This window comes from Cavia porcellus, unplaced genomic scaffold (genome assembly GCF_034190915.1).
Source record: "Cavia porcellus strain 051 isolate PalLab524CR breed Dunkin Hartley unplaced genomic scaffold, mCavPor4.1 scaffold_9, whole genome shotgun sequence".
In the NCBI taxonomy this organism is placed as follows: domain Eukaryota; kingdom Metazoa; phylum Chordata; class Mammalia; order Rodentia; family Caviidae; genus Cavia; species Cavia porcellus.
The window spans coordinates 45253904-45279971 of NW_026947492.1; the positions used below are offsets into that span (position 1 = coordinate 45253904).

The following is a 26068-nucleotide window of genomic DNA, read 5'->3' on the forward strand; positions in this document are numbered from 1 at the left end:
TTAATTCTGTTCTTGGTTATTACAAAGTTTATGATTTAATAAGATTGATCAGTATAACATTAAAATATATTAATATATACTAGGGATATAAATATATAAAATAATAATATATAATATATATTAATATAAAAAGAGAATACTAGTTATTCCCTTTTAAGTATCTAGAGTTGAAAATTATATTTGAGAATATAGAAAATTTAAACTGATCATGTGATCTTTGCATATTATGATGCTAGTGCTTACTCTCAGAAGGATAACAAATGTATTCTATCAAACTATTGAGAAAAGCAGCTTGAATAATAAAATAGTACTGAAACAACTAATACTACTACTATAAATTATTATATTGTGGTGTATTATAATATTTATATATTGTATCTTTAGTAATAAATTGTAAAGTTTATGTATTGAATACTTAATATTATCTGTTAGGCATTGTACATTGTAATAAAGTGTCCTGTATGCGTTTTTTTCAATATTCACAGTGACTGAAGAAAATTGAGTCAATTTTATGATGAAGGAATTATGCTTACATAAATAAAATATCTTGCCCAAAACCTCTAGGCTAATAAGTGGTATAGGAAACATTCCACTGCCAACTAAAATGCTTTGTTCTTTTTAAGACTCTCTGAGTATTCAGTAAATGGTTAATTGAAGGCTCTAATTTTCCCTTGTGACTGTATGAACTGCTGATATGTAAATGACATACTACACTCTAACTGTACTCAGGGAAGGTAGGAAATAATGATGTTAAATTCTGCTTTAAGAAGAAAAGGAACACCAAAAAGGAGAATGAATTTGTAGGTGACTTTGGAATAACAGTGCTAGTTTTGTGTTTGTCATCTACATACCTATTCGACTTCATTGTTCTCAGTGTTTATCTGAACTTCGTGTAACACTGAGTACTAGATAAGGCAGGTCTGATGACTCCCACCTACTGCCATGTAACCTGATGGTCAGCGGGCGGCTGCTCCAAAGCCCCAGCCTGCTATTAGGTTGTAGAACTTATCCTACAAGGCCTACTCTTCACACAGAGTCCGCTAGATGTCACTTATGTAGAAGAGTCATGATCTGCTTGCGAGAAGGAAGGTCTGGAAGAACTATGTAAATAAGGTTTTAAAAGTGACCAGAAGAGTTATTGGAAGTCTCAAGGTGATGAGGGAGGTATAGTACACATTTGTAAGACTGGAACACTAACAGGCTTCTGGACTTCCAAGCTCAAAATTGTCATTGTATTTATATATTACTTTCTGTTCATACTATGTTATGTGAGTGTAAGTTTAAACATGTCCATTATATGCCATTTAAAAATATGTCTGTTGTGTACATACATTATACATATACATTATGTACATTGAAATATCTGAGGATTATTTTTAATGAAACACTAAACTGGTAAAACATAGTCTTGTTTTCCCTAAAAGCTAAAGCTTTAGCTTGCCTTTATCCTTTTATACTGAAAGACATTTTCTATACACATCATGAATCTGTGTGCACAGAAGTTGAAGGAGTATTTACCTGCTATGCAGAGTGTGATTTGAGATAAGGTCTTGACATTATATTTTATTTTATACTTTAGTTGTATTTGTGTGAGATTCAGTTAATGTTCATTATTTTTTCATTTTTCTTTATGTTTCATTTTTAGTAATATAAAATGAAACATTGTTACAGGAATGTGTAAAATAAGCAATTAGTCAAGATGTAGATTCCTACAACCCAAATATTTCTTGAGGTACATTTTCAAAAACTCTCCCTTAGACTTGGCTTTGGATTTCTGGACCTTTGTGCCTGTACTGTGCTGAAAAACTTTATAGGTGTATCCGGAGCAATAAGCCAGTCACCATCATCTCAGTCACTAGTCATCCGTCAGATGTCATGGAAATCCGAATGGTCAAAGAAAATTTTAAAGCAAGACCTGGTCAGGTGAGTCGCTGGACAGTGATGTTTAAAGTACTCTTTTCGTGATCACCCATGATTTTTATTTTTCATTTTAAAAATAAAAACAAAGATTAGAGCCATCATACAGAATTTCAAAACAATATAATAGGAGATTAACACTGGCTAATATATTGCATATTGTTATTTTCAAAGTAGTTGTTTAGATTACAAGATATAGGCATGAAAAAATGGTCAATCAAGCAATGAAAGTACATCTAATTATCATCCATAATTTTTGAAAATTAGTAGACATAACATCAATCATTGGAATAGTCAAGTTTACTTGGTCATTTAAAAATTTTCTTTTTTGTTACTTTTATAGTATATTATTCTACACTGTCCCAGTGTTTCTGCATTGGAAAACCATCCATTTACCCTCACAATGGTAAGATCATTGTTTCTTGAATTTTGAAAGTTTTAGAATGTAATGCATTTTTCTTCATGTGTGGGTGGAGATGTATGCTTTATCACATTTTTAAAGTTGTAAAAATCAAGGCTTTCACAATATCTTTAATGTTTAATTAAGTCATCTTTTTACAAAGAAATACAGTAGTATATTTGAAACTGTTGTAACTATTCTTTATTATTTTATAGCATATTATAATTCAGTAAATGAATTAGTTACTTTTCTATTGTTAGGACAAACTAAATTACCAGTGTAATTGATTTAAAAGAGGAAGAATTAGTTTTGACTTACAGTTTCAGAGGATCAGTTCCTGGATAGCTAGCTCTAAGACAGAAACGTCATGAGGAAATGGCACGGGGATTCAATCTTTGCCAGTAAGGAGGCAGAAAGAAAGAAGTCTTTCCAGATCAGGAATATACCTTTCCAGGTCCCGTCTCCGGAAACTCACCTCCACCGACCAGGCCCTGCTTCCTATAGCACATTAACCTCTGAATTTATCAATGAATTAATCTACTAATGAGTGTGGCACTCTCACAATCTAATCACCTTCCAGAAACCTGACCTCTGACCACGTGAAACTTTTGGGACTCATTTTAGATCAAAACATAATAGTATTAAAACAATAGTATTAAAATATTATTGTTATTGATTCAAATTATATAAAATCCTTAGATGTTTTTACTTTTCTTTTTATAAGTATATGTGAAATATGCTACATGCATAGTTTTCTTTAAAGAGAAAGAAAAAGAGATACTCTGAGTTAGGTAACATTAAAAAAAATCAATGGAGTTTTTAGAGAAAGTACATAGTAGTGTAATTGATTACCAGGCTATCTATTGGAAAAATAAATCTAGAAAATTAAAATGGAAGAAGGATCAGGGCTTGAGCTCTGTAAATACTGGGCAACATTAAATACACTTAATCTCTAAGAATAGTTAGCAATTTTTGCATTAAAAAAATAACATGAGTCCATAAAATTTCTAGTAATTCACACACATAAGAATATAGAAACTTTTCCTAATTTTCCATGCCTTCCAATCCAAAATTTGTCATGTGTGCTTTTAGGTCTTCTTTTTCCTCTCCTCTCCTTCTTCCTTCTTCCCTCTTCCTTTTTTTATTTCATTGCTTTTTAAAATTTTTATTTTTTTACTGGGAATTGAACTCAGGACCTTGTGCTTGCCAGAACAAGATAAGAGAATAACCACAGTTCATATATTATCTTCAAAGTACTTACTCAGACTACAAAACATAACTAGTAGTATAAAAGGAATGCATTAGCATATACAGTGAATTATTTTTGAAGCAAAGGAATATGTAATTTGTGGATCACGTTGGTCTTTCATTGGTCCTTTCACTCAACGATATATCATGCACAACTTTTCTTTCTGCTGTAATTATATACGAATCACTATTTTTAATGACGACATAATATTTCACAGTAGAAAAGTACTTTTATTTAATAGTGCCATTTATGGCTTGTATTTTAGTTTTATTCATTTATAAAAATAATAAGAATAAGGTTTAAATAGTTAAATATAGGCATAAGACAAGTAATTGAGGGACAACAAAATAACAAAGGTCGAGGTACTGAGATTTAGGGTGGGGGTTTTACTCAAAATGGGGGTCATTTTCAAATTGAATATACTATACTAGTTAAGTGGAAGATTCTGATACCCTGGACACATTAGTTCACTTTTCATTCATTTCATTTCTAGTATAATATTGCAAAAACAGCAGTTCCTGATCCTGTTTGTGGTGGGTTTAAGTGAACTCCTAAGAGTAAGTCGTGCAGAACATTTCCTGGAGTGCTGCTGCCTGTATTGGGAGATTATAACTATCACAAATTTCATTTTCAGTGTGAGTTTACATCTCGAGAACGTGTACTTATGAAGACATCTAGGCCACATGCTGTGTGTAGTGTTAGGACAAAAGAGACATAAAGAATCAAATAGCCAGAACAATTAAGAGGGTCATTCACTTAGTACGAGTTCCTAAAAAGACAAAAAAGTATTTTTGGTTGATTTCCTTCAAATTTTGTAATTGTATGTGCAAACTTGTTTCTAAATAATTAAAGAAAAAGTATCTTGGTATCTAGTGAAATAATTCTATTTTATTGTGTTGTCGTTTGTTTCTGAGATGTGTTCTCACTGTATTGTCCAGACTGGGACCCAGCTTCTAACCTCCCTTCCTCAGCCTCCGCAGTAGCTGGAACTGCAGGTGTGCAGCACTGTGCCTGGACTGGCAGTGTTCTGTCTTATCCAGGAGGCCGGCAATACTGCCCTGCCACAATTCTGCCTGACAGAATTAAGTTACAGTGCTGTTCCCAATAGTGATGATAGGTGATTCTGTACATACTTTCATCTGGAATTGTGGGGGTGGCTGAGCGGAGGAGGAATGGAGATACGTTGTCATCAGAAACCGTGAAAACTGTGTTGCACACATGGAATATAAAATAGGAACCAGAGAGTCCTTGGGACACTACTGTCACCAGGAGGCGGGCAGCTGTGCCGTGTCCATTACTCCTCCAGAATGTGCAAGTTAATCTTGTTCCATGAGAACAGAAGGCCTCTCAGTGAATATATCTGTCGACTAAACTGTTGGATGTGGGGTTATAGATGAACTATTGGACAGTTGTAAGGCATATTTCCATTTCTAGGCATATGAACATGTAGCAAGGAAAACATTGAAAAAGGAGAAAATACTTTATTTGTATTTCTTAACTAGCTTAAGAGATTTGGTCTAATTTTTCTGTCATAAAAATTTATATTTCAGAAGTTAACCTATAATGAGGCCACTGTGGGAAGAGGGAATTTAGGAGGCAGTAGAGAATTTGGAGGATGGGAATGGTTAGTTGTGTTCTGGGGATGCTAACTTCACATCAGGAGAACTGTTCAATTATAGCTGGTCTGCACCTTAGGATTCTGACTTACGTGAGTGAACATCATCATCTAATCTAAAAATATGTGTTGCTTACTCAGTAAAGATCCTTCATGAAATTCCATAAAAATTAATTTGGTTATTGTGATTCCTGAATACTGTCACATAGTGAAAGAGAATTTGATTATTTTTCAAATTCAGAATTCTTTTTTCATAATTGTCATCAATTCCAAAATAATGAATCAAAGAAAAATCAGAATAGCACTATAAAGATCTATGCTACTCAAGGGTTAAAATGATATGAGTGTAGCTTCAACTAGTTGGTATTTTGTCATGTGAATCATTATCATTTTTTCTATAAAACTTGTTTTTTCTTTTATAAGCTCAAAGTGTAGCAATAAAATGTGACTATTTTAGGAAATAAGGTTTGTGTTAGTGAGAAGATCAAAATCTTTCTCACTTCACTGAAGCTCTAGTAAGAATACAGACTTCAGTGTCTCCCAGCAAAGGGCTTTGCTCTGGGCCTTGGCTTTGTGGGTGATCAGCTCTGAGCCTCCATGTCCACTGCAGATAGGAGGGTGTTGGGTGGAAACCAAGAGGTTGGAGACCTATCGTCAGATACCATTACGGTTCTTATTTTTCTTTACAATTAAGAAAAGATTAGACTTTTCCTTTACTTATTTTGTTTTGTATTAATTTATTGTATGTGAAGATACGGACAACTATTCTGAAGAAAACAAGAGACACTATGGTAGCCACTGTTGATTTCCTGTTGTCATGTCTGGAAGTCCTGTGTGATTGGCTTTGATCTGTTTGTTCTGTTTTGTTTTATTCTTTAAAAAAAAGAAAAGATTTTTCCTTATTCTATATGCTACCAGAGAAAGAGAAATAATTTTATGTAAAGTACAAATGATTACTTCAGTTCTCTTAAAGAAGTATTGTTCCCCAAAGTTTCTTTACGAAAAGCAGAAAGGAAAAAAGGAAAGAAGGAAGATAATTTTTAAGATCGCAGATGGTTTGGGAAATGCTGTTTAATATATTTCTGTAATACTCTTTTAGAATCCATAGTGCCTATTAACATAGTAATGATTTTGTGAATCATTTCTATATTCACAATGATTTTGTGAATAAAGAGTCCCCCAAAATTGGTTCATTCATTTATTTAACACTTTCTTACTTGCCTAATCATGAGTGTTTGCACAAACTAATCTCATAATACTGGGAAAGAACCAATTTCTTTCTTCCCTTAGTCAAACCTGAAAAACCATACATTCTCTTTGACTGGGAACTCCCACTCCTCTTTCATTTGTTTTACTAGCATCATGTCTATTGCCAAGCCTTGACTGTCCTTCCCTGCTAGATTAAGCTTTTTGACTTTTTTTTTCCCTTAAGAACAGTCATCACCACTATCGTCACCACTATCATCACCAGTGCCATTAAATTACATGCTGTTGTTTGCATTCTTCTTAGACCTTCAGATCCACAAATCTTTTCAAAGATTCATTCATCTCACAGAATCTTGCACACAGAGAAGCCCAATACATATCAGTTGAACAAATAAAAAACACATAATATATAGGAAATATTTGAGGCTTAGCTTGAGCGATGCTTTATGCCTAAGCTTAGGAAATAGACTTCACCTTTCCCAGATTTGGGTGAGTGGTTTGCTAGTTAGTCTACTCATTCCTGCAGGGGAATTTATATTTTTGTTTTTTTGGTTTTTTTTTTTTTTTTTTTTTTTTTTTTGTCCTTTTCATTTTTATAGGTACCGGGGATCGAACTCACAACCATCTGCTTGCAAGGCAGGTGCTTATGCCGCTGAGCCAAATCCTCAGCCCCGGGAATTTCTATTTTAATAAAAGGGAAAACAGACAAGTTGTTCTGCTGCTTAGAAATCAATTTAAGTAAAACAAATATTTCTAAGCTAAGTTTTATTATAATGTGGTGTTAATTTACTCTTTTCCTGCCATTTCCTTTTTGCCTGGTTATTTCTATGAGGCACTTAACATGTAAATACCTAGTTTCTAACATTTTCATTGCATAGTTCCCTGAAGTGTTTCTTTGAAATAAAACAACTGTCACTGAAAAATAGGCATACATCCCATCTTTATCAAGGGTAATAATCCCTTCTAAGTAAGTGCCTAAGAGGTTCTTTAATAACTTTTGCCAGTATTTTTACCTTGTTTCTATGAGAACTGTATTGTTAGCTCTATATGATGCAGAAAATAATGTGGCTTAGTGGGGGATAAGATGGTGTATGTCCATCATACAGCTGCCATATTGGAGAGGCTGGTTAAAAGGCTTGTTATTAGTTATTCTGCGCTATTTCTGTACTGTTATTCCAACTGGCAATGCTCAGCATTTTCATATTTTTAATACTATTATGCTTTTAGATATCTGTGTTTTGGGAGAAAAAGAAATAGCATACGTGACAGGTCTATTAACATGTAAAAGCATATTTTCAAGAGAAGTATGGAATTGCAGTTTTGAATTATCCACATAACTAAGCTCTTATACCATGGAAAGATGAAATTCACATAAATTATTCAGCTCGAGAAGGGTAATAATAATTATTTTCAGATAATGTACCACTGTTAGGAAGAGTCAAATATATAAAATATACAACTATCACAATTTGAGTAGTTTGAGTTTCACCTCATTTTTTAAAATGGAGATAAAGCTTTTAAAACTGAAAATATCACTTCAGAATACAAAAGGTAAAGCACAGAAATGGTATTTCACCTAAGGTAAATTGATCTGCTTTAGTAGAAATTCAAAAGTTGGAATTTTGATTACTGATAGCGCTTTGGCACTTATGCATAAAATCTACTTTTTTTGTACAAGAAAACATCTGATTTGGTGAGTTTTCCTAGGAATCTGTGATTGTTTTTTTTTTTCTGTTGCATATCAGGATTGAACTATGAAAATATGTTTGCCATGAGGTGGATGGAAGAACATCAGAGGACAATGTGTAATATTAAACATGGATTTTGGAATCCTTCACCTACTAGCATCTGACCCTGGGCATGATCATTAGCACACTTAATGTTTGATTTATTTCATGAAGTGTGGTTAATGATAGCAACTTCTTTATGAATTTATTCTGTTGTCTTACCAAGTGGTAAGCATGATTCTTGGTTCACCGTAAGGTCTTGTAAATGAATGTTGTTATAGTAGTGGCCACAGATAGTTACTAAAGAACAAGCCAAAGACAAAAAATTATATTTTCGTGGTTCATTCTGCAATAGGGATTGACTAAAATTTGGCCACAGACTGGTTTAGAAGGAATCATTTGGGGGTTGAGCAGTTTGTTTCTTGTGGTTTCCTTACCCTAAGGGTGAATGGTGTCTTGGGTGGCATTTGCTGAGAAACAAGCTCTCAGAAATTTGTATGCAGGAGGTTTATTGAGTGTGTTCAGGACAACAAACTTTAATGATTGAGAGACTTAAAAAGCAGGTGGAACTTGATCTATGTGATGTGATAACAACAGAATGCTCAGAATGTCTGGCAGAATCTCTGCAGATGAAATGGTAATTCACAGGTTTCCCATCTTAAAGCTAGGGGCCTAAACTACTACTATTCCCAGTAGTAGTTCTATTCCCAGCTCAGACTTTGAACTTGGGATGCCTCCAGAGAAAGGCAGTTAGACATAGGAAAGGGAACTTTCTTCTGTGAATAGCAGCTCCTGGGAAGAATTCCAGTAGTGAACCCTTACCAGGCAGCACTTTCAGCAGCTATGAAAGTGATGAATGGGTGTTTTGATCCTGGAAGTTGAGAGGAGCTGGGGAAGAAGAGACTCTTAAGTACACAATTGTGTATGTAATGGCATTTAAAAATATTCTTTCTGTGAGATAGTTCTGCTGTTTTTTAAAACTTAAGTTCGAGATACAAATATATCCTAGCTTATCTAAATTGATTGAAATTTTAAAAGTTGTAATTCAAGTTACAAATGTAATAAGAAAGGGGTAAAGCATGTATTGTTTAAGTGACCAAAGTAACCACAATAATATAATTCAAAACATGAATCAGAATCCAAGTTTCATGATTCTCTTGCTTTATTGACTTAAAACTTGTGTTAAATTTTACGTTTTTCATCTATACATTAGACTATGAGAAGTATTCTCTAGCTTGCTTCAGTGATTACCAAGTTTTAGATTTTCTATCAAAACACACCTCCTATTAAGATATGTACTCATTTAATTTACAAGTATAATTCAGAGATGATTTGTTTTAAAACCCAAATTTGCAGAGTGTGGTGGAACAGATCTATAATCCGGGCATCTGTGAGACTGAGGAAGGAGAACAAAAGTTTGAACACAGCCTGTGCCACACATCAACTTAATGGAACCTGTCTCAAAATTAAAAAAAAAAAAATGGCTAGGGATGTATTTCAGTGTGAATGCTCTGGATTTAATCTCCAGCCCTGAGAACAATCAAGTAGCTCAAACTTTAAGATGTGAAACCTTGTACTTACTCCAAAATATAGCATCTTACATATTTAGCTGCATCAAACATTATGTCCTTCAATATTTTTGATGGATTCTTAAGTAGAAATAATGAATCTATCTTTTTAATTGTAGTAATTGACTAAAACATGCTTGATGCCTTTATATCCTTCCACCATTATTTTTATTCAGAAACAAACTTGTGTTCTTCTCACATCTGTAGTCTCAGTTGTGTGATTCATTATTTTTAAGCTTGGATAACTTAACTACACATAGTTTTCCATGAGTCAGAGCAAAGTCTAGCTTTGGGGTTTGTTATTGTCTGTACTTACATAGCACGCCTGCCCTTGCCATTATTTTTTATGTTTTGGCCTCTTAATCTCTCTACCAGTTTCTTTGGGGATATTATTTCCAGTTTTCAATGAAAACCAGACAAGACTAGCTATGGATTGCTTGAAATTTTTTGTTACTTAACTGCTTTCAGAAAGTTCATACCAACTGTTTTGATCTCTAATCTTACTTCATCTATTTAACTCTTTAAAAATGGCATTATTCTAAGGTTTCACAGGTCTTTTGCCTCGAAATCTTAGAAATTCAGCTGAAATACCTGACAGATGAGCATGGTCACATGTGTCATGAACACAGACCAGGTACAGTAGTAGAGATTGTCCCAGTGTTCATGGAAAATAACTGGGCATGTGAGTTCTTTGAGAATGAAACATAACCTTACTTCTCTTAATTTGGCTGTTTTCAAGGGGGAAGTAAAATATTATCTGTGCCTAATGATAGCCTGAAGAAGTATGAACTTAAATAATCAAGAAAATGAACTTAAATATCAAGAAAATCTTCTTGATATTAAACTTGACTTAGGCAAGTGATAGTTTTGGATTCTTCATTTTACGTGGTACCAGAAAAAATGATGAAGGATTGTTCCTTGATTGACTCACTTCTAATTATCCCCCTGTCTCTGAGCCCTTCAACTCCTTTTCTCTCATACTTTCTTAAATCTACCAACTTACTGCCTATAAGCAGCACTCCACTAAAACATTTCCAAATAAGTAATGACCATGTTACATTTCCAGTGCTAAATGGGCTTGACCAGTCATCAGTATTCCATACTGATCATTGACTTTATTTAAATACTTCCATTTTGTTTCCAGGATATCCACTCATCTGGTCTTTCTTCTAATTTTATGACTCATATTACTCAGTGTTTTCTTTTTGTTGCTTTCTTTGACATCCCCATGAGCCCTACAGTCTGTTCCTTCAATCTTTTATTGTACACGTTTCTCTGGTAAACTCTCCAGTCTTATTGAAGCATTTATATGCTGTCATCCCCTAAATTTACATTTCTAGCTCAGATTCCAACTCTGAAATTCAGATTCAAATTCTTACCAGACTTTTAGGGTGTTGGCTTTTACTTTGGTTACTGAAGGAGTCCCTGGAGGATTTGAGTAGAGAAATGCTGTCCTGTGGTTTGATTTTTAACAGGATCACACTAGCTGCTGTGCTAAGAATGGATGAAAGGAGCAAGAGCAGAAACAAGTAGACAAGTTAAGAAGCTCCTGCACTCATTCAGTTGAGGTGTGATGATGGCTTCAACCAGGGGGTTTTTTGTTTTGTTTTTTGAGACCCCACCTTGCTATGGAGCTCAGAGTGGCCTTGAACGCACAAAGTAGCCCAGGCTGGCCTTGAACTTGTGGTGATCCTTCTGCCTCAACCTCCTGAGTGTTAAGATTACAAGCTGTCTCAGATTTTTAAAGTTGGATTTAGCAGGTTTTCTCCCATAAATTTGGTACAGAATATGAAAGAAAAGAGTTCTCTTTGACACTTTGCTGATCCTGAGACACAAGACGTGGTACCCACAATTTAAAAGAGGAGAAGTTTATTTGGGTTCACAGCTTTTAGAGATTTCAATCTTTACCTGGCTCCAACACAAGGATAGCAGGGTAGAGGGCCTGGCAGAGGAAAGCATCTCACTTCGTGACTCTGGGAAGGACGGAGAGAAGTGAAGAGTGGGGGAGGATACATACCATTCCATGTCATTCTCCCAGCAGCCTGCCTTCTCAACCAGACCTTGTCGCTTAGCAGCAAGGCAGCCATAGTGCTCCTGTTGTAATCACAATTTACAAGAGAAAAGATTTAATACAGGACATAAAATTAATAGCATTATTTTATTAATTATTACCCAAAGAGCTGAATGCAAGCATATGGGAAATCTGTGCACACATTAAAGATCCCAACAGTCCAGCTGAGGGCCTGGATCTCATGGCAATGTCCTGTACAAGTCCAGCTGAAAACCTGGAGCCCATGGCAATGCCCTCCATGAGTCCAACTGGAGATCTAGAGCCCATAGCAATGTCTCATGCAAGTCTGTAGGAAGGATCTGTCCTGGAAAGGCCCAGAGGTCAGTGATGGAAACTAGAAAGTCTGTGCCAGCAGGATGAAGGATCTGTGCCGGCAAGCTGAGGGATCTACACTGGACCCAGGAAGCAATGCTTAAGAGAAGGACCAGAGCTCCTCTGAAAAGAACTGCAGCCATCCTCAGTGATAGCGAGGACCTGAGCTTCTCCACTGGTGAGAACAGCTGAGTTCATGCCAGGAAAGCCAACACGACAAGTTTCTGCAGTAGAATCAACAGCACACCATCTTTCCCTCCAGTTCTCCTTTTATGCTGTTGGCAGCAGTCCCCAGATGGGCCTCCCACACTCAGAAGCATGCTGATTCAGTTCAGTTGGGTGTTCCAAGTTTCCGTTACATAATTCACCATAGCCTCCACGGTCCAGTCCTCTTCTGAAAGCCCCACCTATAAGATTATGAGGCTTTTGGAAGACGTTCTCTGTATAAACCATAATAGGAGTCATGATTGATTCCAAAATCTAAGAGGTTCCCCTAACTGAAATAGGGAAGAGTGTTTCTGGGGGTCAGGTTCTAATGGAAACGTATAGAAATTAGTTTTGAGCACGCTATTCTGAGGTGGACTTTTGAGTTTTTGCATTAAAAATTTATTCAGTGAATAACTGGCAACCTAGTCTTGCTTCTCAATGTACAGTATCTGTAATTTCTGCATCTGGATCCTTTTTTGTCTTGCCTCTGTTTGAGTTTCTGGAGTAGTAGGTACCAAGTTTGTACTCTGAGTAAAGTAAATCAGGAGTTAAATTACGTACCTACATATGCATGTTCACACACACACACACACACACACACACACACACACACACATTTGGTAATGGACACCAATCCAGTCTTCTTCCTATTATTTCTGACACTTGAGCTTTTCAGTATTGTGATGCGAAGTTGGGCTTCTCAGTGTAGTCCCTATTTGAAGGTAGTGGAATTTTAGTTTCAGTCAGTCCCCGTCACAACATTTTTACTTTTCAAAAAATTGTTACACATTTTTCTATCACTCTCATGATTATGTTTATCATTTTGGTTTGTATTTTTATGCCCTTAAACTAACAAATTTATCATTTTTTTCTTGAAATTTTTTTATGAGAGTGAAATTCAACAAAACAAAACAGAACAAAGCAAATGAAAACAAAGCAGGAAAATTGGTATAGAACTTCAAAGCAGGACACTGGGAAAACTACAATGGCAAACAACTAGTATATTTCGTTATCTTCATGATAGTTGTCTATTCCATCAGGTATAGCAAAATCAAACCAAAAATAAAGCAGAATAAAACCAATAAAAACAGAACATTAAATAAAGTGAAACAATCAGGGCAAAATAAAACAGTGAGAACAATATTGGATTTCAAAGACAAAACAGAAGGAAATCTCCCATATTTGCTATATTGCCTACTGCCATCCACCTAAGAGATGCTCATACTACTGGCCCCAGGCCTGCAGAATCATCCAGACAATAGTACTTTAGTTGCTATCAACTCAGTCTGTCCTCTGAATCAGTGGGTTGTTTATAGGGAGTGTGGGGAGGGGGTTTGATTCTCAGCCAGCATGCTGGTAGGCTCACGAGGCACTGACTCTTCTTTTTCCAGGAGCCACTTGGCTTGCACAGCTTACCGGAAAGGCTGGATAGTGGCTTCTTGTTGGATCCTCCCAGTCCTAGGCATGGCCAATGAAAGTTTTGAGATAGATAAATACAACATTCAATTTAAGAAAAATTTCATCTAAATAGCTTCCCCAGATTTTGCGGTTTAATATTAAGTAACTTTCCATACAAATATATAAATACACAGTATTTTAATTTTCATTAGAAACATTAGAATTTTCTACTTGTCAAAATGTTTACTTGTCATGATGTTGCCTTAATTGTAATGGATTCTGTGCTCCTGGCTCATTATCTGCTTTTATACTTTTAGTACAATCTACATTTGTGAAATTGCACAAGCTTCTAGCACATTTTTGGAATGTTTTGGATATGAAATGAATATTTGTTAAGAGCATATGAGTAAATTATAGAATTTCCCAACTCTGAAGTTCTTATTTATTGTTAGGTTAATTTTCTAATATTTTGTGCAGCTGATATTCACTTTCTTCAATTGATATATATTTATTTCCTTGACACTTGTATGAATAAGATGTTATGGAACAAACAATAATAATTTTGAAATATTTGTTAATATCCATTTACAGTCTGTTACTATAGAAAAATTTTCACAAAATAAAGAAGTAGACTACAATAAGGAGACATAAAACTCATGCAAGTAATCTGAGGGTTCACGGAAATGAATTTTATTGGAATGGAAATTCAAGAAATATTCATGAAACAGTGACATTTGAGATAAGCCTTAAAGAGTTGCTAGGATTCAACATGCAAAATGAAAATGAAGTCATTCTAAATGAGTAGACTGTAAGTGAAGTGATGAAGAGATAGAAAAGAGATCCAATAATAAAGTTGGCTCAGATAGATTAAAAGGGATGAAGGTAAAACGTGGAATGTAATGCTGGAAAGAATGTGGAACACATATGGCTGGCTATTGGCCATAGGAAAGAAAGAATATGGGGTTTTATCATAGCGGGATGCAAAGGGTTAGTCAAACTGTTATGACTTGTGTTTAGATACCCCCCAGAGCTTCGTACAATCACAAGTGGGGCTTTTTCAGAGTAGTCGGTTCTAAAATGTATGATGTTGGAATTGATTCATGGTGCAATGCTAGGATCAAAAGCACTAGGTTTAAGGGTGTGAATGCTGCCTGTTCTAAGTAGTCTGGATATGATATTAGGGATCGAAAGAGCTGTGGCTGTCTCTTGCTTGCTTTGCTGTCTTCTGTTGCAATGAACTGTTTCTCATTTGCAGTGGCCCCCTGCCATGTGCCTTTCTGTGTTGGAGCCAGCCAATTGAAACCACTATCAACTGAAAGTCAAATAAGCTTTTCACTCTTCAATTTTGGGTGTCAGGCATTTTGTCTCAGCAATGACAAAAGGAACTAAGACACAAAGTGAGATTGCTGTGATCCAACATTTTTTATGAGAAGATTATAGGCAAGCACTTGAAAATTGATCAAATGCTGGCAGCAAATTAGATATTATTTTAATATTGAACCTCTGTATGAAAAAGATGTAGGTTCTATTTCTAGATATAGAGGAAGCAGAAGAGAAGATAATTTAGGAACTTAGATAAAAGCAATTTTAGATGTATTAAATTTAGAGTAAATTTCACATAAAAATGTCTAACAGACAGTAGAAAATCTGAAACTAGAGCTGAAAAGAAAGAGATAAAGAATTTGCAAAAATGATTTTAAAATAGCATACAATCATTTTCTTTGATATGAAAGATTTGGATACATAGAAAATTTAAGCTACTATTTTGAATCATTTTGTTCATTAATGCACAGGTATAGATTTAAAAGCAAAAAATGTTGAACAAGCCTTGATGCAGTAACATCATTTTTCATTAATTTTCAAATATGAGTTATACAATTTTTTTTTTATTTTGTGGGACTTTAATAAAATCACTCATGATTTGTGTAAATTGAAAACCAAATGCTTGGTTGAATAAATAATTAGAAAGATAAGATATTTTCTCTACTATGTGTAAGTACACATTTCTATAAATATTTATTTCCATCAGATTCTAGCACTTTTTGTTTTTTCTATCTTTAAACTTAGGTGATGCATATATTGATGTTTATATTAAGAGTCATATGAGCCAAACTCCATTTTTTACATCTTAGAACCTAAATTATGATGCAGCAATTTTTAGTGCTTATATTTAAATTATACCTTTAAATATTTTAAAATTATAGACATAGAAAAGCTTATAAAATAAAAATATTTGTATGAAATATTTCTATCTCCAATTGCACTTTTTAGAAGTTAATATTCTTAACAGATTATTACGTGTTCTCTTCAACTTTTTAATACCTAAAGAGAAATGCTAATAAATAGCAGCCTTTTATTTTTTCCATGTCATTTCTTGCTATTTTTTATTTTGTTTTACTTCAACTTTTTTATTTTAATGTGAGCTTAACTACACATATTCTTCTGTAACTTGTTTAACTGAAAAATTTTCATAGGCATATTTATTAATGTTCTAGGATAACAATACAGACAAAGATTGCAATACTTTTATTATTTGTTCTCTTGGAGAAGTTTTCTAAAACTATTAAAACTTAGAAAATATAAAAGAATTAATATACTGTGATTTAGGCATCATCAATGAATCTAACCTTTATTTCCACAAAGACACTAAAACGTACTTCTAAGATCTTCACTTATTTTTAATAACACATATACTAAAGCCATTTTATACGTTAGTCTATGAAAGCCCTCTTTAAATGAGTTATATGTTTAGATAAAAATTATATTGAGGTCTGTCTTCTTAATTCTAAGTACTCTGCAGATGTATCAATTATTTATAAAAGTATCATTCCCAGAAAGTTGAAAGAAACAATGTTGTGTTTTATGCATTCAAAACTGGAGGAGCCTCTGAAGCTACATTGGTACATTCAGCCATCACTTATAAGAGGAGGTTTGTGATCTCCTAGAGACCCAAGAGGGTGTTAAACAGCACATATAATTACCTCTTTAAATGTCTTTACTGAAGGAATAGAACACAGATGTGAGTATTTGGCAAACTGTATATTTTCTTTTAGAATGTGTTATGAGATTAAATCAAGCCCGATGCACACCAAGCACACAAGAGTGAGGTTTTTTTGCTTCCTCTTCTGATATCTTCTGGGCTTACATCATCTTTTTTTAACCTAAAATCTAGTTTACAATGAAAGAAAGATCAAGTGAAATTTGAATATCATACCAGTGGTTCAGGGTCCTGTTGAAATTCTTGCTTTTTGCAAGCTACAACTTTGATTACTTAGTCTTTGGCTAGCACGGAGTAGTATGAAGTAAAAGTGGTGGGTGATTTTTACAGATGATATTATCTTATTGAAAAATTTCTAATGAGCAAATAGATTGTTCTCAGAATTATTAAAACTGGAATATAAATGAAATAAATACAGAATTATAATTATACATGTCATGTAATTTAATTAGTATTAATAATGTTCAGATGATATTTTATAAAATATTTCTAATTATTTCAATATGTCTTTCTACTGTCAGGGATAGTAGTGTTAGTAGTAATAGTAGTTTGGAAATTCTGTGTTATAATAATTTCATACATCAAAATACAACATGTATTTTTGGTTTGTTTATAATGTATTATGAGCAAATGATTAGTATCTACCTTTTTATTTAATCCTTTCACTGATTTTCAGTGTTCTTTTCCTCTTTGGTAAGCTTTATCTTTTTTTTCTCCTCATCTTATTCCTGCAGAAACCATACTAATAACTGATGAACTCTGAGGTCTCTAATTGCCTTTGTAGAACCAGTCTCTACTTATGGGGCTTTTCAGAACCACTAACATTTTTTTTCATCTGTGCCATACTTCCCAAATCTTTTACCCTAATTTATGCTGTTACACACACATGTTGTTCTGACACTCTTCAACAAGTATATGTTTTTCTTTATACTCTTTTGATTTCTTGTGTAATCCTTTTTTCCATACCTTTAGTGAAGTAGGGGGCTTGCTTGTAGTTATGTATTCCAGTTAGAACCAGTACAAATTCTGTCTTAACTTTTCTGCTAGTTGTATGATCTTGGCAGGTTAATATATCTAAGTTTCCATTACTTGATTTTCTTATTTAAAAAGACAGTTCTGCAAAGTTATTGTGAGATATTTGAAATAAAACTGCCCTTTGCAGATAGTACGTGATAAATTTTGAGTAATGGCAGGCAAATATCCATAGCCTTTAAGGTAAATATATTTCAGAATTGTATAGACTTTAAAAGATATATATAATCCATACATTACTTAATTTTTCCAACATGATGTGACTCAAGATTCTTTTACGAATTGATAATTCTATAGGGTAATAATTTCCTTTGAATTTTGTATGTGGAAATATTAGCCTTTTGTCAGTCAGGTCAGGTAGCACTACCAAATGAATTATGAAAGAACTCATTATTCAGCCTTTTGAGGTTCACAATTGTGGAAAAGGGTTGGGAATCTAGAAGATAAGAAAGAATTCTTCATTTTCTCATTGGAGTCCGAAATTTATCCTCTTATTTTGACCCTCTAGGTGGTTTCTAAATTTTTTACATATGGGGACACAGACTTATAGTTCTAAAGCTCATTCTCCTCCACCGTTATCCTCCAGATTGTTTTGTGAATTAAAAAATGGAATGAAAAGGACTATTTTGAGAAAGGCATAGTTAACTGGACGTGGACAATTAATGTGACATTGAGCATGTTCCCTTGTATATTGCCTAGTTATAAACTATATATATTAATGTCTGGGGAGAAAAAGACATAAAAATTAGTTTTTATTTCTTTCTTTGTGTGGGAAGCTAGTTCTTTATATATTTTAACTTGAAAGATGTTTTAGGAAGATATGTGGATAAGTGAAACAACCTAGCAATTTTAATTGTGTATTTTTTGTTTTACATAAATATTCATGAGTTTCTAGAGAAATGTAATTTTCTTATTGACAAATTAATATTGCTTTTGCTTCTTTGAAGATGTATATGTATTTTAGTCTGTTCTTTCCTATTATTATTGACTTGGGGCAATCTCCAATACTTTTTGATTTTTTATAAAAGTAAAAATTAGAATTACAATCTAATAATAATTATTATTAATTAGAATTGATTCTAGTATGTATATTTCTTTCAGTGCCCTTCTGAAACCAAAGCAACATTTGGGGTCCATCTTAAAATAGTAGGAGACTGGACAGGTATGTAGAACATAAAGTTTTAACATACATGTTTTGAAAGTAATAGAAGAGAACAGTAATTCGCATGGTATTATGGAGATTTGTATGTGTTCCAAAGTGCTTTTTTCTTTGCTTGTAGAGTTTTGACATCTACATATTTTTTGTAAGGTGCATTTTCAGAGCCAGAATACTTTGAATGTTAGTAATTATTAATAATGTGTTATTAAGTGTGCTTACAAATTTCAGGGTTCTTTCTGCTTTTCAGATGTACTGGCAGTACTGGAACTACTAAAAATAATTTCTTTGAGAATATGATTTTAAAATTCATGGGTGGCTTAACTCTCAAAGCAGTCAACACCTGAGATGAGATCGTACCATTCTTCCAGTTTGGGAGTGACCTTTTGTGTGTTGTATCTGTGCATATAGCAACTACTGCATACTTGAGAGAATGATCACTTTTAATAGTAGGGATATTGGTGATACTTTACCCATCTATTCAAGAAATATATTGCATTACCTGAGAGATGCATTATATTGAGTTCTGAGTAAATAAAATAAATATTCTTTGTTATAATGCCTCAACCCACCACAGTGACTGACAAGTGAGTAGTCAGTAAATATTGAATGGTTGGTTGCTTAGGTTGTTTGAAGGAAAGAATGAAAAACATACACATGTAAATTAAAAGTTTTTATAATTAAGTGCTAAACAAGGAATCACTTTAGAAAATCTACAGGAATTCAGAAAAAATGTAGTTAGACTCACACAAGTAGTTTCACAAAGAAGATAGAATTTGGGCTGAACCTTGGAAATCAGGAAAATGAAAAAAGATACAGATAACAAAGTGAAATTTAGCTAGTCAAGTATCAGTGAAAGCAGCAAATATCTGTATTTGTGAAAGATAAGATAATCCCTCTCCAATAAGTCAAACAAAATCCAAGTCAATCAAACAGTCAAACAAAATCAAAGATTTTGTTCTGTCAAGTAATACAGAAAAGCCTTTTGTGGTCATATGGTGAAGATTATGAATGCCCATAAAATGTAAGAATCTGGATTATTTAGGGAACATTTGAAAGATCTGAAGCACTGGGATAAAAATACTATTGATGTGTTCCTATAGTAGGTAGATGAATTAGAAGCAAGGAAGACCTGTAAGTTATTGAGGGCCGGTGGGGAGGAGAGGCGTACGTGCAAATTGGAAGGAGTACGTTTGTGAGCATAAGTTAAGAAGTTAACACTGGGGAAAAAGGACCTAATTGATTTAAAAATCAGTGAAGGAGAAAATGGTAGGTAATAAGAAAGTAGTATTTGGGGGTGAGAAGAAAGCTAGTATCAACAAGAAAAATATATCTACTTAAAAAATAAGAGTGTGCATAAAATTCCACTTGGTATAATACTGCATACCCGTAATTCCAACACTGCGGAGATGAAAACAGAAAGATTGTGAGTTACAGGCCAGCCTAGATGACATAGCAAGACCCTTTCTCAAAATAAAATTTTTAACATAAAAAGTGTCTGCATTTAAAAAGACAAACATCTGGGAAAAAATAGAGAAAATTTGAAAGATGAAAGGACTTAATGGGCAAATGACAAAGAATTGAAAAGATCTTTGAGAAAACAAGATTATAAAACGTACGGATTTACCTTGGTTACATAACATATTGATTACTTACACTACAAGTAACATTAGATGCAGCTTTAGATAAAGACTCGGCCAAAACAAAACAAAAAGGTGACAACTGTTTATCTGTTGTTATATGTATTCCAAACCAGGTGTGTTTCCAAATTCACCCAGCTGAATTTTCATAAAAACATTAAAACAAAATATGTACTGTGTGTTTAAATTTTTATTTTTTCATATTCTTTGTAAGTCAAATTATGGCAACACTAAACTAATTTTATTATTTTATGATTATAATATATTTTAGGCAAATTATATCAACAACCATACATCAGATAAAACTGTGAACAGCTTTTGATTGCTGCTGACACAGAGGGAAGGGGGGTAGAAAGAGACGATATTTTCATTGAATATTGAATCCATTTTAAAGGACATAAAAAAGGGGAATTGAAATATATTGCGGCAGACTGACTTCTTTGAATGGTACAAATCATATTAGAGTGTATAAAATGTCAAGCTTTTACATAATTCATGTTCATACCATATAAACATTGGTCTGAAACCATAATAAATATTTATTATCAACCGATACATCCACAAATGTGTGACCTAAAGTACACTTTTTGTTGTTGCTATGGCTTGTGAATTATACATTCTGGTCACTTGTGGAAGATAGGATATGAGCTAGTTTACTGTGGTTGATCATCCAATGTGCATTAAATACCTACTGTATTATAGATTTTATTGTATACTCTAGAGATAGAGCATTGACCAAAACAGAGTGCCTGCTCTCAAAGCAGTTTTAGTCTAATCAGTGAATCCTCCAATAGATAGAAGAACATGAGTAGATTGCCTGTTGGATAGTGATGAGTGCAGTAAAGAGACACACAAGTAAAAGAACAGGAACGAGCAGAGTGAGTGCTATTTTAGATAAGGTGTTTCGTTACAAACTTCATAAGGATGTGTAGGCAGGTGAAGGAATCAGTCTGGAATATTTAAAAAAGAAAAGAATTTAGGCTGAAGATAGCACAAAAAAGAAGCTTTTGGGAAGGGAAAAATTTTGCACATCAAAGAAGAGCCAAGAGGCCAGTGCATGGAGTTGAAACAGAGTGAGAAAAGTGGTCAGCAATTAGTTCAGAGGAGTAGGGTGAGGGTCCTGTGCTGAAGGCTGTCAGAAGATTTATATTTTCATCTGAGGTCAAAGTCTTGGCTTTGAAATCTGTCTCAGTAATTATCTGTGTTGTACCCAGGGCTTGGAAGGTTGGGTTATGACAAACAACTGAGTTTAAGAAGAAGGGGTAACGGGTCATATTTTGTGAGCACTACAGAAATTAGATCAACTTTCTGGGAGGCGGGTGGGGTTCTGACATCATTTTGGAAATACTTTCCTGGTGTTTCTGCCTCTTGACATATAATTCTGCTTTATGGGGGTTGGGAATTTCATCCACATATTGTAACTTGATCGCATCAGCCTGCAGCAGGAAGTAGTTAGAACTGGAATGCGAATGAAAAGAAACTTTTGATGAAGTCCAGGCCCCCCAAAAATGATAGTTTGGCTTAGAGTGATAATGCTTAGGAGTGAGAAAGGACTGATACTAGAAACAGCCATAGCATGCATAGAGGGCACAAGTGGGAATTCAAAGTTCAGTTTTGTTCACATTAAATTTAAGAGATCTCTCAGACTTCCAGGAGGTGAGGTTGCATAAGCATTTGCATATAGAGAGATACCTAAAATCATTACTCCACAGTAATAGACAACCACAATAAAGTAAGTATTAAAATAAAGCAAATACATGAATGTTTGGGTTTCTCAGTGCAAATAAAAATTGTATCTACACTCTATTGCAGTCTCATATCTAGAACTTACAAAGAATTAAAAAAAAATCAGACCCCAAAATTTGAAGACCCTACTTATAAATGGGCATCTAAAATGAATATGCACATCTCAAGTGAAGAAATACAAAGAGCAAACAAATGTCTGAAAAAACGTACATCATCATTGGTCACTAGAGTGATGCAAACTAAAACAACAGTGAGATTTCATCTCACCCTAGAAAGAAAGTCTATCATCAAGAAATCAGTTAATAACAAATGCTATAGAAGCTGTGAAAAAAAAGGAATCTTCTTGTTGGCAGGCACGTAGACTGGTGCAACTACTATGGAAATCAGTATGTAGATTTCTCAAGGAACTGGGGTTACAGGACCCATTCAACTTAGCTATTTTCCTTCTTGGTACCTTGAAAAAATTTAAAACATCATACCACAGAGATATATGCACACCTATGCTTATGAAGCACAATTTGTAATAGATAAATTTGGGAAACAACCCAAATGCCCATCAACTGAAGAATGGATAAAAAAGATGTGGTCTTTTTACACAATGGAGTACTACTCAGCCATAAAGAAAGACTTGGGACTTTTACAGGTAAATGGGTGCAACTGGAGACTATACTCATAAGGGAAGTAAATCAGACTCACCTGTGTAAACATCGTGTTGTCTCCCTGGTCTGTGGAACTAAAGGAGCAAATGAGGACCAAAATGTACAGTAGACACTGTGAAATGAGAAGCTGTTCAAAAGGAAAGAGGAACCGGGGTGGGAAAAGGGGCAAGGAAGGAATATAAAAGGAAAAACAATACAAGGTAGTTACTCTGTTAGTTTCTCTTAGTTCATTGAAAAGAACGTTTATGTTAATATCACCTGGAAATTTTTTATGCCACTAAGTACTTTGAGTAGGCAAGTACTGAGTAAGTACTTTGAAGATAACAACATGCAATATATTAACTATTACTTTTTCTCTTATTTTGTTTTGAAATTCTGTTTTTTTCCATGAAATAAAAAAGGTAAAACTATATTTATTTTAAATTTAAAAAATATTTTGTTGTTAAAAGCTGTCCTCTAAAATTCACATGTTGAAACTTAATCACCAATGTGACAGTAGTAAGATACAGGGATCTTTAGCGGGGAAATGATATTAGGATCCCTATCAAAGATCTTGAGGGTTTGCTGTTTTCTGCTCTTGCACTGCCATGTGCAGAAACAGGATCCATCGCCATTAATCGCACTGCTCTGTACCTACCATGTGTGCATGCAGAGACAAAGCATCACCTCGGAAGCAGAGAGTAGTTTCTAACAGAAACCTGAAGTCTGAAACTTTGTCTTCCAAGCCTACAGAACTATAAGAAATCTCTATCGTTAGTAAGTTATGTAGACTGAGATATTTTGTTGTAGCAGTACTAATGACTGAAGACAAATGTTAGGATTTTTAAAGATGTCTTTATTATTTATTTTTAGATCTGGCTAAACAGATGCCAGAACATTTGCTAGGATATCACTAAAGAACTATCAAGAATTTACGTGTCAAATGAAAGAAAGACATAGGTCAGTAACTGGAAAGAAGTTAAAGGGATATGGCAGATACGTAAATAACATATTATGTTCTAATATATATGTATTATAATCATATGCCATAACAGTAATATATTTTGGGGAATGGTATGAATAATTAGAATAATATAGGCAGGGAAAACTTCCTGCTGGACAGATAGAGAGTAGAGGTACGGGAGCAATGTCCATGAATGAGTTCCTTATGATGTGCTATGGAGGGAGTGGATCCTAGTGTCTGATTCAAGGAGGAGCTGGTGTTGGCTAAGCAGCATGAGTACTTCATGCTTTGTACCCAGAGGGAAGCAAAGAAGATGGCTCTGGTTTGGTTGAAGGATTTGGGCTGGGAAAAATGAGATTTCTATTTTGGTTTCTTCTGTTTCTCATGGAAATACGTAGTACGTTTGTACTGAGAATGAGGATGGGAAAAGTTATGCTAGAATTGGAAATGAAGAAAAAAGGTATAATGTATCATTTGAGGTAATAAACTGATGACTGAGGCATGGTGATCTCAACTGTGCAAAGTCATCTTCCAAGCTACGAGTTGTAAATTTAAGGTGAGATCTTTAAGAATAATCATGATGTTTTTGGTTATGGTCCACCGCTCTAGATTAGCAGCTGAGCAGATAGGGAGGTGTATTTTAATCAGCATTGTTCCATTTCTGATTAAATTCATTATAGCTGTCACCTCCAATCCATTCCTCTGCATTGCAGCTATAGAAACTTTAAAACATAAATCAAATTAAATTACTCATCTTGCTTAAGTCCCTTTAATTGCTTCATATTCCTTCTAGGAAAAAGACAAAAATCTTTGTCATGGCCTAGAAAATTCTTTATGCTCTGGCACTATCTACATTTTATTTTGTCCCAGTTAACTTCTTTTATACCTACCAGCAACACTGGCATTCTTCTTCTTTTTTTTTTTTTTTTTTGGCAATTGATTCTTTCCATCTCTCTGGCTTCCTTCCACGCTGTATATCCTGACCTATATATCTTGGATGCCACCCTGCTCACTCCCACTCAAATATGTGTGAAGTTTGTTTAGATTACAGCTCAGGAGACACTTCTGAGAAGACTTTTAGACATCGTGGTTTAGGTGTTTTGCATATTCTGTCATCATATATTTCCCTACTGAAGATCACTCTTTCCATTGATAACAGTCCAAGTGAGAATATTCGGGAGACTCTAAGCATTATCATGTTAGAGTTCAGTATCTGTTTATACTCACCATTGAACTCAAGGACCTGATAAAACAGTATAAACTAAATATTTGTTTAGGAAAAGAAGAAGGAGAAAGAAGGAGGGAGGAAAGGAAGGAGGAAAACAGACATTCATATCCTCTACTCATGAAAATGCAAAACCTAGTGGAGGTGCGGTCAGATGTACAAACAAATGTAGTAAGTAGTCTCCAAAATACAAGATGCAGAAGTTTTGGTATGGAGATTAAGGTCGTTCCTGGGCCAAAGTCATATATATATATATATATATATATATATATATATATATATATGATTTTCCCAGAGTGGTAGAATATCCAGGGAGAGAAATAGCTTGATAGTTCAGATGAGTAACCATCAAAGTCAAGAAAATGTCCTGTTGTGGTGCCAGGAAAAGGGACCGTTAAGAGGTGAGGATGCAAGGAACTTGAAAGTATTGCTACAAATCTGCATCTTTTGCCTACAGATGTTAGTGAAACATTAAAGAATTTTAAATTGGAACTGAAATCAAATTTTATATGGGTCCCTCTGCCAGTGTTCTATGCAGTAGAAAGGAGAAAGAAAGACCAGGTTAAATGCAAAAATACCTAATTAAGTATTTCTCACAGTGTCAAGAAAGAACAGGATTTACCTCTTAAATTCTCAAAGTGGGATATGTATGCCTTCCAGTAAAATAGGTCAGAATAAGAGCATTGGGAGAAAATTACTGCTAGCCTTATAAAAATCATGTCAATGAGAAAATGTATGAGAGTCGGGAATACATAGTATAGGCTGCTGTGAAATACTGAATCAAAAGCAGTAGCTATGGAGAGTTAGTGTACAAATGGAAGCATATAAGAAATAGGGCTACCTGTAAATTTCCCCTGAACCCAGACTGAATTTACACTGATCTGGCCCATAATTAACAGTGGCAGGTAAGTAATAAATAGAAACGTAATTACCATGTATTTATACCATATATATATCTCGGATCTGGGGTCTGGGTCAGGAAGAAGCTTCCTTAGCTTC

General features: G+C 34.3%; 1 protein-coding gene across 3 annotated transcripts in view; it reads left to right on the top strand.

Moving 5' to 3' along the window:
* The window catches only part of Nox4 (NADPH oxidase 4), a 152219-nt gene that overhangs the window by 81746 nt on the left and 44405 nt on the right, over positions 1-26068 (top strand). For all 3 annotated transcript variants that reach the window (XM_063256287.1, XM_063256286.1, XM_063256288.1), the window contains 3 exons: positions 1759-1923; positions 2261-2323; positions 18802-18862. In XM_063256287.1, the coding sequence (XP_063112357.1) occupies positions 1759-1923; positions 2261-2323; positions 18802-18862 (289 nt within the window). The remainder of the gene's footprint in view (positions 1-1758; positions 1924-2260; positions 2324-18801; positions 18863-26068) is intronic.